The sequence below is a fragment of the Sinohyriopsis cumingii genome, chromosome 3, assembly GCF_028554795.1.
Source record: "Sinohyriopsis cumingii isolate HCF-2022 chromosome 3, ASM2855479v2, whole genome shotgun sequence".
Classification (NCBI taxonomy): domain Eukaryota; kingdom Metazoa; phylum Mollusca; class Bivalvia; order Unionida; family Unionidae; genus Sinohyriopsis; species Sinohyriopsis cumingii.
The window spans coordinates 38,530,049-38,542,524 of record NC_142963.1 but is presented as its reverse complement, the minus strand read 5'-3'; the positions used below and the strand labels follow the sequence as shown (position 1 = coordinate 38,542,524).

General features: G+C 41.0%; 1 protein-coding gene across 1 annotated transcript in view; it reads right to left on the bottom strand.

Moving 5' to 3' along the window:
• The window catches only part of LOC149802720 (heparan-alpha-glucosaminide N-acetyltransferase-like), a 68,904-nt gene that overhangs the window by 33,504 nt on the left and 22,924 nt on the right, over positions 1–12,476 (bottom strand). Inside the window, exons 6-9 of the mRNA XM_089952132.1 lie at positions 12,404–12,464; positions 11,769–11,857; positions 10,605–10,712; positions 9,407–9,552 (exon numbers count right to left, since the gene is read on the bottom strand). Of these exons, the coding sequence (XP_089808258.1) occupies positions 9,407–9,552; positions 10,605–10,712; positions 11,769–11,857; positions 12,404–12,464 (404 nt within the window). The remainder of the gene's footprint in view (positions 1–9,406; positions 9,553–10,604; positions 10,713–11,768; positions 11,858–12,403; positions 12,465–12,476) is intronic.

Below are 12,476 nucleotides of genomic sequence, written 5' to 3'. Positions count from 1 at the left end.
AGGCTTTGAGCAAAAGGAGTTTTTCGTGACCATTTAAGGCCATTGAGGTGGTAAGTACTGATCGTAAAGAGTCCACAAAGAATCGGCTGGTAAACGAAATCCCAGAAAACAAGTCACTAAGACACACACCACTTGTCGTCCCAAATTGAATGGATACAGTTCTTGTAATAATTGATGGTAATGATCCACGGTTTGAATATGGTCATTGAGTACCTTCCACGGAATCTGTTGAATGATATGTGACATAATCCGTGGCATGGCAACTTGATTTTATAGTGTCTTTGTTTCGGAAGCAATAAAGGTAATTTCTAACCAAACACGTTCGTTCTCCAGTAGGGAATTTAAATGTTACATACTGTAACTGAAACGTCAGAGTTTGTCTAGATGTTTTGTCTTTTTCTAAGCAGATTCCATGTAACAAATGTTGGTAATCCTTTAACTCGTCTTCCTCAATACGTTGCAGTAAGTGAATCTCGAAGTAACCAAAATTACGAACGTCTAGTCCATCATCATCATCATCATTCATACACTGAAAGTGTTCAACAAGGTCTGACCACTGAAAAAATTTCTGACGAATCAGTCCTCTTATACCATTCAGGTACCAGTGGTTAAAGATCTGGTGACGTAACGGATGCAATTGTTCTTTACGTTTCACTTGTATTTTCACCAGCTCTCGGTAAATCTTTTCTCTCAACTCCTCAGGCAAGCCCAAAATGTTCTCTTGTAAAGTATCCATAAGTATGTACACTGTTTTTGGAATCGTTGGTTGGTGGCCAATAGCCTCGTTTACCTTTGTGGCTGATGTAATATCCACTCATAATCAGTCTTCTTATACTTTGGAACAGAGCATAATTTAAAAACGGATGAATCACTTTGAGTTTGCGTTTCACTTGTATTTTGATCAGTTCTCGGTAAATGCGTTCTCTCAACTCCACAGGCAAAGCACGAATGTTCTCTAGCAAAGTATCCATGAATAGGTCATACTAAATCCTCTTTGGTCTGACACAAGACATGTACTGTTTGCACAAACATGGTTTTACTTCAGTGTCGAATTTAAATCGTTTAGTCACTAATCTACACATTACAATTCGTTCAGAAGTTTCCTCTTTCACCAAGTTGACATTGTGTTCAAGATGTTGGTAATTCGTTAACTCTTCCTCTGGAATTCGATGCAGTACGTTTACAATGATGTAGGTAGAATCGTCCATACCAAACCAATCTTTTTTAAAACTAGAGGATCGTTGATCAATGTCTGTCCGATGGAACACTTTCAATTGAATCAGTCCTTGTATAGCCTTCAGGTACCAGTGATTCAAACACCGGTGACGTAACGGATGCAATTGTTCTTTACGTTTCACTTGTATTTTGACCAGCTCTCGGTAAATCCTTTCTCTCAACTCCACAGGCAAAGCACGAATGTTCTCTTGTAAAGTATTCATGAATAGGTCAGTCCGTACAATTCACAAAAGTAATCCACATAGTGAGTAATTTCTAACCACTGCCATTCAGGGTAACGTCCAAGAATGTCACTGAACTCTTTTGATGTAAACGGTCTAAAGCGATATAATAGGATGAATGCACCCTTGACCCAAAGAAATCTAACACACTGGTTGACTTTTTTCACTTTCCTCTTATGAATTTCTCGACACAAAAATTCTACAGTGACCCATTGAGATTTCACTCTGGCAAACCCCTGCCAAACTTCCTTGTAAATCTTCTCTTGCAGTTCTTTAGGTAATGATTCAATATCGTTTTTGAAATGAAGTTTAAATACTGGTCTCGGTGATGTCCAACATTTGACTCCTAGCCAATCTGGTTTCTTCTTCGTCAACCACATGGTAAGTTACTTTAATGTCTCGGTCCCACTAAGGGTAAGTAATGACAATTCGGTGACCATCGAGCATGTTCAACGTAGGCCGAATCTTGCGGTTCCCAGTGGTGAAGTGACACACCGCAACTGAAGCACTTGACTTTATCTCCTTCGCCCAAGTAGAAAAATCCAGCTCTGGCTAATTCTTCGGGGGTCGGTCCTCCCAGATACTTAGGCCATTTTCCTTTGAACGATTGAAGACGATTTTCAAAGTCGCAGTATTCCGACAAACGCACAGGGAACGAATATTCGTTTTTCACAGGTTCGTTTCGATGAGGGTTGGGTGACATGAACAGGAGTTTGCTCAGGGCTGGATGACATCCGTAGGGGGGTAGACGTGAAGGTGAACATTCCCCTTGAAAACGAAACCCAGTAAAATGTCCAAGAGGACGAGCGGCATCACTTTCGCATCCCTCAGGTTTGACACGCACAGCATCCCTTTCCATGATAGGGGTAGGGACACTAAAGTTCCCATGATGCTTTACGCCATCGCTCAGGTCACAAGGTACAGCATCGTACATATCGCAAAGCTCACAATCGCATTCCACTTCCGAAGCCTCACACTTAAATTGTGCCTTTCTAAACAACTTGTTCTGTGTTTCTCTGAAAGTATTCATCTTGTTCGCTCGGTCTTGGTAGTCACAATGAACTATCAATCTTGCCTAGGGTTCCTTTTTATATACAGACCAATACCGACGTGTCCATACGGTATGGTGAAATGATTGGGAAGTCGAACTCGCTTCTGGTACACGATTTGATAGACTTTTTCCAAGGGCCGACTGACGATGTGGTGAGTGGGTAAACGTACAATCTTGTTCGGTTGATAGGTGGTCACTTTAAAGTTTCCATCCTCTCCCGATCGCAAGGCTTCTTTCAATACCCCAAAGTTGACCACTCGACTGGTACGATGATTCAGAGTCAGTCCTTTCACTTTGCACGTCGTGTGCACTTCTCCTTGTTTGTCTCGGTATTCGTAGCCGTAATTTTTGGGGCCGCCACTGACGAAACTTAGAATCTTGTCGTCGGGATGCTCGTCTGTCCAGGCTCCTAAACGGTCTCCTTCGATGTCAGGGTGATGTTGAATCGGGTGATGGATGTAAATGCAACTGTCCGTGTCAAAGTACAGGACGCGTTCCCCTAACAGTTCTAAAGCTTCGTACAATTTTAAGCGAGCATGGGCTGTCACGTAAGCCGCAATGATGACATTTCCAAAAGGGTCGTCTTGTACAAAGTCCAGATCTTCTTCGTAATTGACCAAGATCAAATCCTCTCGAACGACGTCCACGTGTTTCATGTATTTGGTTTTGTCGTGAATCATCTGGAAGTAGCGGGAAGGTTCTGTCAAATATTCCGTCTTGGGTAAACACGGTCGTTGTGCCATTTTACCCCACAAGCAATTTAACATCACTTTGGCAAACGATCGCCTGCCTTCGTTTTCCTCGATGTGGTCTAAAGTGATGCCTTCTTGTTCCCGGTATTTCTCTTTGAATTGTATTTGGTCTTCGGGAGTGTGACACCAGGAAGGATAGCCGCTGGCTTCTTGTTTCAGTTTCAAAAAGGCATCCACGTAGTCGGCGAAAATGCCTTTCTGAGTAGGGTCACCCTTGTGGTATTGTTGTGTCTTGGGAAAGTGGCAAATTTCGTACACTTCTAACAGTTGGTATCCCATGTCCAGAGCTTTGAACAATTCCACGCTGACCCAGGTTCCCGTCAAGGCACGTTCTTCCTGGCTGTGATGGCAAGGTTGGTCCTGGTTGCACGTTTCGGCACAAGTACGGCACAAGGGAAACATCAGTTTGCCTTGACAATGGTGAGGTAAGACGGGATGGTATAGGTTCGTAGGAGGCAAAACTTTACACTTGATCAAGCCTTCGTATTGTCGAATGTTTTTCAGGTCGATGTGTTCCGTCAGCAATTGCGGGTGCCCTACGGGAAAGCGACAATATTTGCACACGTAGGGATACAGCGAACACACGTCCAAGTATTTGATTTCTTCTCCTTTCTCTTCGTCGGCTTGGTACAGCAAACAGGTGGCATTGGTCCTTCCTCCGTACAAACTATCCCTCGGGTTCAACGGGTCCATGAACTGGTAACTTTCCACGAGACGTTTAAACTCGGGATCGATTTTCAAACGGTGATCGTATTCGTGTTCCCACATTTCCACCACTTGGTATCCTTGCTGTTCTAACTTTAGGCGTCGCTGACAAGTGTCCTGGTACAAGTCCTCCATGGTTCGTTGTAAAAACTGATTTTTAGTGCTACGGTCAGGGTAACAGACGGGACATCCGTGAAATAAGCAGCCGTTAAACTCGTACACGATCTTGGGGTTTTCTAAGTCCCAGCCATCGACCGAATACGTTCCGATGGTCTTTTCACCCCCTCCGTTGCGGGCATGCTGAATCCATTTGTCTTCCTTGTCGCACAAGTAATGTAACCAACGTAGGGCTTTGACCGAGTATTGACGCTTGACAAAGTGGGTCGTTTGAGGACTGATGACAGCCACGGTCTTTTCAGGCATGAATCGTTGGCGGTACACTAAGGAACACGCTTTGGCAATGGTGCAAGCTTCTTTCAAAGAATCGACCCCTCCGTGTTCCATGAACAGTTCTCGAAATTTTCCACAGCAACGTCGTAAAATGTCCACGTCGGAACGACAATACTTTAGCATTTCTTCCTGAAAGTCGAAGGGGTCAGAGGCATGAGCCTGGTACCAAGCGTAGAAAGCTTCTCGTTGTTCGGTACGCATGTTGTCGGGGTCGTAATAGTGAGCCTCAGGCAAATGGGGTAGAACGGCGTGTTGATTGGCTTCCGTATTGAAAAAGTGTGGAAAGTACCCTTTAGCCATTTCTGTCATTCCAAACGTTTTAGGCATTTGACTCAAAGGCATGGCCAAATAGCTCATCGAATCTTTAAACTGCACTTGTCCCACTTGCATGAAAATGATTTTGGCTCCGTTCAAAGTGACTTTAGGACGTTCGGTGCCTTGTTCCGTATAGTATCTGAGAAGAAACTGTCCATCGTATCCGGAGAAATTGTGAGCCATCACCGTGGCATGACGATGACAATCTCCGTAACGTTCGATGTCCTCTTGGCTCCACCTCTTGTCGATGGGGTCTAAGACCCATCGAGCGAAATCGGCTAGCGTGTTCGGTCCCCGAAAGATTTTTTCACGTCCTCCAGGAATCTTGCTGCAGTGAAGGCAATAACTGAAGATAGGTTTTTGAATGCACTTCTCGCACGCTCGATGAGCCACGCAGAAATTAGGAATGTGAATGCCGGTCTCTTGCATGCATTCGAAATCGAAAAAGATGAAATTGCCTTTCTTCTTGTGACCGTCCTCTTTCTCTGGTGGGGGTTGGTATTTTTGCACGTAGCATTGGTGTTCCAAGTCCACGATGTGGTGACAAATGTGACATTTTTTCTTTCCTGAACATACGTGTGCCTTGGCATTATTGGTAAGTATGCCTTGTCCACACGTAGGGCACAATCTCAGGAGTTGACAAGCACATTTCTTCTGTGAACCTTGTGTTTTCAAATGTTGTTGGTAACAGGTAGGGCTGACAAACGTGCGCAGACAAGTTGAACAAGGCACTGGTTCTTCGCTCAGACAGGGTGGAGAGGCCAAACATCCTGAGCATTTCCATCCACAATGTTTGTGTTGCTCTCGATTATTATAACCATAGTCACATTTCTCACAATAATAAACATATCCCAGGAATCCGGTGATACTGGTAATGGTATCGAAATGTTCATCGTGATGATAGACATGAATGTATTTTCCGTCCTTAAAATGTTGGCCTCGAAACAACAGAGGCCCGCGCATTTCTTGAGGGTGCACTTTCAAGGTGTAGCGTGGAGCTAGGGCATCTTGCAATTTTTGCATCTCAGGAATGCCACAGGGTGTGTCTTTGGACAGGCCAGCTTGTTGCAACAGGAGTTCTGCTTCGTTTCGTTGTTTGGTTCGGTTCGATTTTCGAATGTTCTCCCAGGTTCTTTTCCATTCTACCGTGTCGTTCTTGTTGGCATAGGTTCGTCCCACCACGATGGCACGGGCTAAAAACATCTGGTCTTGAGGGTTGTTAATTCGGACGAGACTTGTTTTGGTGTTGCGAAGGTCGTCCACCAATAACATCTTTTTGCGTCCTGTCCCTTGAGGAAGAGAGACGTGAGCCATTTTCAGTGTGGCTTTACCATCGGTGATGTCAAACTGGTCATTAGATTGTTGTACGTGTTGAATCTTGTCCATGACTTTGGAAGGGGTTAGTTCTGCGGGTCTGCTAAACTCGATCCAAACAGGGGATTTCAAACCGTCGTGATCTATGGATAGTGTCAAGCGATCGTCTTCTTTGGGTTGACATTGTCGCTTGAGTGCGGTGAGCAAAGAATCCCACATCTCGGTGATAAACCCTTCTGCTTTCTCCAAGGGTACGTCGGCCTTGAAATCTTTAAACTTCACCGTGTAGGTGTAAGCCGTGGTTCTAAATTTTCTAGAGGAGCGCTTCTCCGTCTCTCGAATGGAATAGTATTTTTCAGGGTTGACTAAGGGTGACGAACTTGGTTTAGAGGTTTCAAATTCTGGTTCACTCATGTCCTCTTCAAAATCACTGGCATGAATTTGTGCCAAGATTTCAGCTCTGGTACGAGGCGATAGATCACGTTTCTGCCTCTTACTTTCTTCTTCTTCTTCTTTCTTCTCGAATGAATGGGATCGTTTCATCTTGAGTGCAAAACGTCAAATGACTCAAGTTTAAACACCATAGACTAATTTATAGTCATGGCAGACCAACGTATATAAAAGGGTGTGTGTCTTGTCCTTTCACTATTCATTTCACTCTCAAGCCGAGCACAACGATGGAAGAGACTAACCAAATCGAACGTTTCGTCAGAGCTTTGCGAGGGGTCATTAGAAAATTCTCTTCAGATCAGCCCACGGACTACTCTCCTTCCTTTCGAGATAAAAGTCAAGATACTTGCTATATCTGTCAGAAGAAAGGGCATTGGTCTTCAAAATGTCCAGACCGTCAAAAAAGAAAAAAAACAGGGGCTAAAAAAGACAAAAGTCAAGATACCTGTTATTATTGTAAAGAAAAAGGACATTGGTCTCCAGATTGCCCAAAAAAGAAACAAGAGGAATCAGAAGAAAAGAGGAATTCTTCAGAAGAAGAGAGGGATTCTTCAGAGGAAGAGAGGGATTCTTCTGAGGAAGAAAGAAGACAGGTGAAGAAAAAGAAACAGGAGAAAAAAAGAAGAAGGGAAGAAAGCGAGGAGGAGGAAGAAGAGGAAAGGAGTGTGACGGTGAAAAAATTAAAAAAACAGAGAGACTAAACAAGGAAACAGAAGAAGTTAATGAACTTTTTATTAAAGTGTTGAGTTGTGAATTGTGAATTGGATTGTAAAAAATGGATAAAAGAATAAATTAATGATATAAGGTAAGTGTCTTTGAGTTTTGATTTTAAAATAAGAACGTACACTCACGCACTCATACACAGAAACGTAATATAAGGGTAAAATGGGTGGGGTTTTTTTTGAGTTATTGGCAAATTGAAATTGTATTTCTTTTCGAGAAATGTGGGTGGCCCTGAAAAGGGCCTTTTTTACGGTGTAGGGATGAGTTTAAGCAATCAACTTTAACTGCCTTAAGCCTTTGCCACGGCCAAGGCCTACTTCTGGACTGCGTAATGTTGATGATGATTGGGTTGAAATCACTAAGGGTGGTACGGTAGGCTTAGTCACAGGGTTGACGTGTTTAGCTCGGGAAGGTCGTATTCTCTTCGGTCGTAATAAAGAAGTCTGATACATTTGTTTCAGACTTATTAACTCCGCTAAAATGTCCAACAGTACCGTGACCGTTTGATTTTCACCCTCTTGTTTCTTTGCTGCTACTTCTTCTTGCTGTTGTTTTTTCTTACCTCTTCTTCTTGCTGCTGTTGCTGTAGGAGAAAAGCTTGTTCCGCTTCCTTTTGTCGTTGTATAAATTTCTCCAATTCTTCTTTTTGTCTCTGTCTAAAATTCTCCACTTGCGGTAATGAAGAAGGTAACGCAGGTTCCGGAACAAATTCTTGCGAGGAGAGAAAATCCACAAAATCCCAATTCACCTCTTCTGAAAGTAAGTCCGGGTTCCCTTGGGCAGTCTCCCATGTTGGTGCACCCCAATGGATCGTTTTGTGAATTTCCGTCATGTTGAATCACTGTCGCATAGATTGACTGCACACAAGCGCTAGCGAATCTATATAGACTACGTGACGTCACAGACTGCTCTCTTCGGATTGGATGCGGGCTGAATGAATTTTGTAACGCGTGTTCGGATTGGTGAATGAACTCAATCCGTTTCAATCCTACCTCTACCTATAAATAAGCGCAGTTCACTGCATTGATTCACCTGTTCTCGTCGCTTCAAGATGTGGACCGATGTGCAATCTTCTACGCTTGTGTCTTCCATGATGTTCAGGACGGACATGCTCATGTATGTCCGATCCAAGTGGACCGTTGTCCACAGGACAAACACCAGCCTGTGGATACGTAGGATCTACGTTGAAAGACAAGGATGCCTGAAAAGAGTGCTGATTTACGGGCCAACAGTGAGACGCAGCCTAAGGACAAGAAGAAGACCAATGCGGTGCCATTTATGTTAATGAATACATTAACATAAACCCAAAGGCCCTTTTCAGGGCCCCCATATTTCTCGAAAAGAGATAGCCTTTCAATTGCCTACCCCTTTTTTTTAAAAAAATTTTAAAAAAAAAAATCCCATATTCAATTCCCCCTTGTCCCTAGACAAGCCCAAACTCTATTCCCATGTTAATTTCCCTTGTCCCTAGACAGACCCAAACTCTATGTTAAATTCCCATTGTCCCTAGAGTGACCCACGATTTTTCTCCATGTTAAATTTCCATTGTCCCTAGAGTGACCCAGGGCTTTTTTTAATGCTAAGTCCCATTGCCCTAGGGTGACCCACTTTACTACTTATGTCCTTTGTGAGGTTTGGAGAACGACATCATTTTAATTAATCACGAATGTTATTTTTAAACTGAATTAAAAACTGCTAAATGAATGCTGTAGTGTGCAAAAAAGGCAAACATGCTATCTTAAGAATAGCCCCTAAAACTTGATCTGACTGCCGATTGATTAGACCCAGCACGTCTGACCACCCGTCTGGGTGAAATCGACGCGAAAGTCGAGTTTTGCGTAGGAGATATAACCGCAGGCCTCTAATCTACTCAATTACCAGGATCCTTTCCTCCAACGAATCGGGACGCAAGTCGCCAGCAAACGGCTTTCCTTCATTCAGTCGTCTCTTAGAACATGCAAGGAAGCACCAAGTTTATTATACACTATTGACCACACTGGAGCGAGCAGTAAGTATTAGGACACTGATAGCGTGTTTCAACAATTTCTTTGTATGTTTGTATGTATGTATGTATGTATGTACGGACTCACGCACGCACCTATATATGTATATATGCGGGTTTAGTGGCATATCAGCACTATACTGAGTATATGGTGCCTATTGAAAGTACTAAAGTTCAATTTACTAACCTCCAGCAGTGTTGACCATTAGTCCCAGACCAAACAGAATGACGGACCGCTTGAATATCTTCCAGAAGATGGCGTGTTTAAGGATTCCTTTCCTCATTAGAGCTTGGAAGGAGTAGGCCAGCGCAGTGCCCATGATAAAAATAAACCTTGATATATGTGTAAAATACATTTGTGAGTTATGTTTATTATCTGCGAATGTGAATGTAGCTAGTACGAACAATCAGCCCCTCAAATCTGTGTAGATATTGATGGACAATATGTGGGTCTGTTGTCACCTGTTCTTTAAATATGCAATTTTGCTGGATGCATATCTTTCCGAAACACGTCTGCGTACAGTTTGGACACTTTTCGATATTAGGTAATAGCCATATCTAACGCGAAATTCAAAGTGATCAGATGACGGATGATTTTGTTATCAACGTTGTTACAAAAGATAGGTTTTGATCCGAAAATATTAGATACATATCGCCAGAAAGAACCCTTCAGCCGACGGTATCTCAACAGCCACGAGAAATACTGGTAAGTGTATAGAATGTACACCGATGTGTACAGACAAGACTGTCTGCAGATTTTTGTAAGTTTTGCTGAATAGTCTCTAAACCGCCTGTCAAAATCAATATAGGTGTGGAATTGATTTATCGGCCTAGTATGTAACATTTATGTAGAAGTATTTTACGGTACCTCAGCACAAACGTGGCTATGTACTGTCAACAAATATTTAAGTTTAAAAAATGTGAAAATGAATTAAGCAAATATTTAGGAAGTTAAACCCATCGAAAAATATAAAATTAAATACAAGTTAGAATATAAACGTAAAGAAGTAAAATTCAGTAAAATGTGTATAACATAACAGATAAAGGAGTACAAATAGTATAAAAATTAGTAGTGCCAACTATTTAAAATAAAGTGCTAAATAATAAGTTTGACATAGTTTTGCTTCATTTTAGTTATTGACAATTCCTCATTTATTCAAAACAATATGGAATTATCCACCTTGCTCTACTATTAATTTAACTCTTCTGTTGTACATTTATTTTCTTGCTGAATGAAATATAAATGAACGGTTACGACAAAACAGCAGCTTAAAAACATTCTCCAAAGTCTATAGATTTGTTGTTTTTTCTGACACTTTGGAAATACATACGAGCTGTTATCTATTTTTGAAAAGCTCACGAAGTCCTCTCACATTCCGACTTACCAGGGAAAGACAAGGTCGGCCACGGTTAATCCGTTCCAAGGCGAATGGTTAAAGAACCAGTATCCTCCCCCTCCGTAATTCACGAATATCATTATCACGATTGAAATTCTACAAGACATGAAATAGCATTAGAAACAATTTCACGTGTTGAAATGAAGATGGCCTAGAATGGCGGCAAATTCAGTAAGAAAGGATGACCAACTATAGCTAATTTTCTGTTAAATATGTTGCTTTGGCCATCAAATTATCTAATGGACAAAGATTTACTTAAATACAAGTGCCTGAAATTTTCATAAAAGCAGATAGTCTTTTTTATTATCTTAGACATCTCACATCTTTATCACGATAATTTTAATCCAAAATGATTTAACAATTGCAGAGTAATTCGAAACTTTTCATTGCATTTCCAACGTTTATGCTATTTAGATCGCGGGATCAATATTAATGTTATCGAACAGATTTTTTTAATGTAATGCTGAGAAACTAGCACTAATAATTTGTATATTGATACAATTATCCGAATTGTTGTAAACCTATAGATGTTATAGACCCAATGTGTGCTGCCTAGTTTATGGCTGCTGCATTTTTGCTCGCTATCAATGTAGACAACTAGACACAGGTGTACATGAAGCGTACAGACTTAACAATATACCAATAAGAATATACCAATAACAATATACCAATAACAATATACCAATAACAAGGCCAAAGGTTACCGTTTTCTCTTTGTAGGCATTATGTTTGCAATATCAGGTTATGTTTCAGTAATGTTTGCTTAATGCCTGCACACACCGTAAATTAATCGCAAAATGGCTCAACTATTCAAGATAATCAAATGAATTTTACACTAAAGACTTCATAACTTATTTATCAATGATCGAATCTAAGAAATGGTGAAAGTAATGTACAGATAGAAAACTGACAAGAACATTAGTTATTGTAAGCAACTCTTGGTTTGATCTGAGAATGATTTTATCTAAAGTACTCTGGAAACCGACGTACCCATCCAAATAGGACATCGGTCAAACGTACTCTGACAACTGGGGTACCCATAGAAACGGGCGACCAATGAAACTTTATAATTTGAACATCTGAAAACAAGGACAGATTTTCGATATAAAATGTGCATTACTCCACTGGTTGCTCTATGTGCATCTTTCCTACCCCCGAAAAGTATCCAATGACTTCAGTCTCTCTCTCTTGGGCGGCGACTCTCTGTCCTCCGAAATGGAAGGAGCTGACGCACCAAGTTCCTATTGCCAAAGACAATCCATATTAGAAGTAACATATGATAAGCCTATATAAGAATTATGCGTACTGTAATATGCTTTCAGTTAAATTTATAGAGAAAGTTGTCTTAGATTAACCTAATATAATATAATTTTTAAGACGAATATTTTTATGAGACACGACACTCAATGTTTATTAAATAAAATTCAGATTTTAAAGAACAATAACGTCTGATAATTCGCTGGCGTCAAATATCTTATGAAAGCAAAATGTGATACATAAATCGTCAAAGTTGATGTAGTATTAATTAATGTATTTACTAGTATTTAGCTATTTCTCACAAGAGAGAATACAAATTTGATTCAGATTGGAAAATAATAAATTCCTAACGTCGCCAAAAGCTTGGAAATGGCGTGAAGAAGTTAAGTTTAAATTTAGTGACGAAAAAACAAAAGAGTAAATTCTCCAACTGGATAAATATTATGTACACATTTTCAAATGCAACATTGACTCGTGTTATTGTTATTAAGGTAAGGAAAGTGAAACAAACACGTATCATTGTTACTTACGGGTCCCAATAATGTGGATGACGTTAGATATCTGTATCTTATTCGCAATGCCCATGTAGATCTGTTGAAAGAG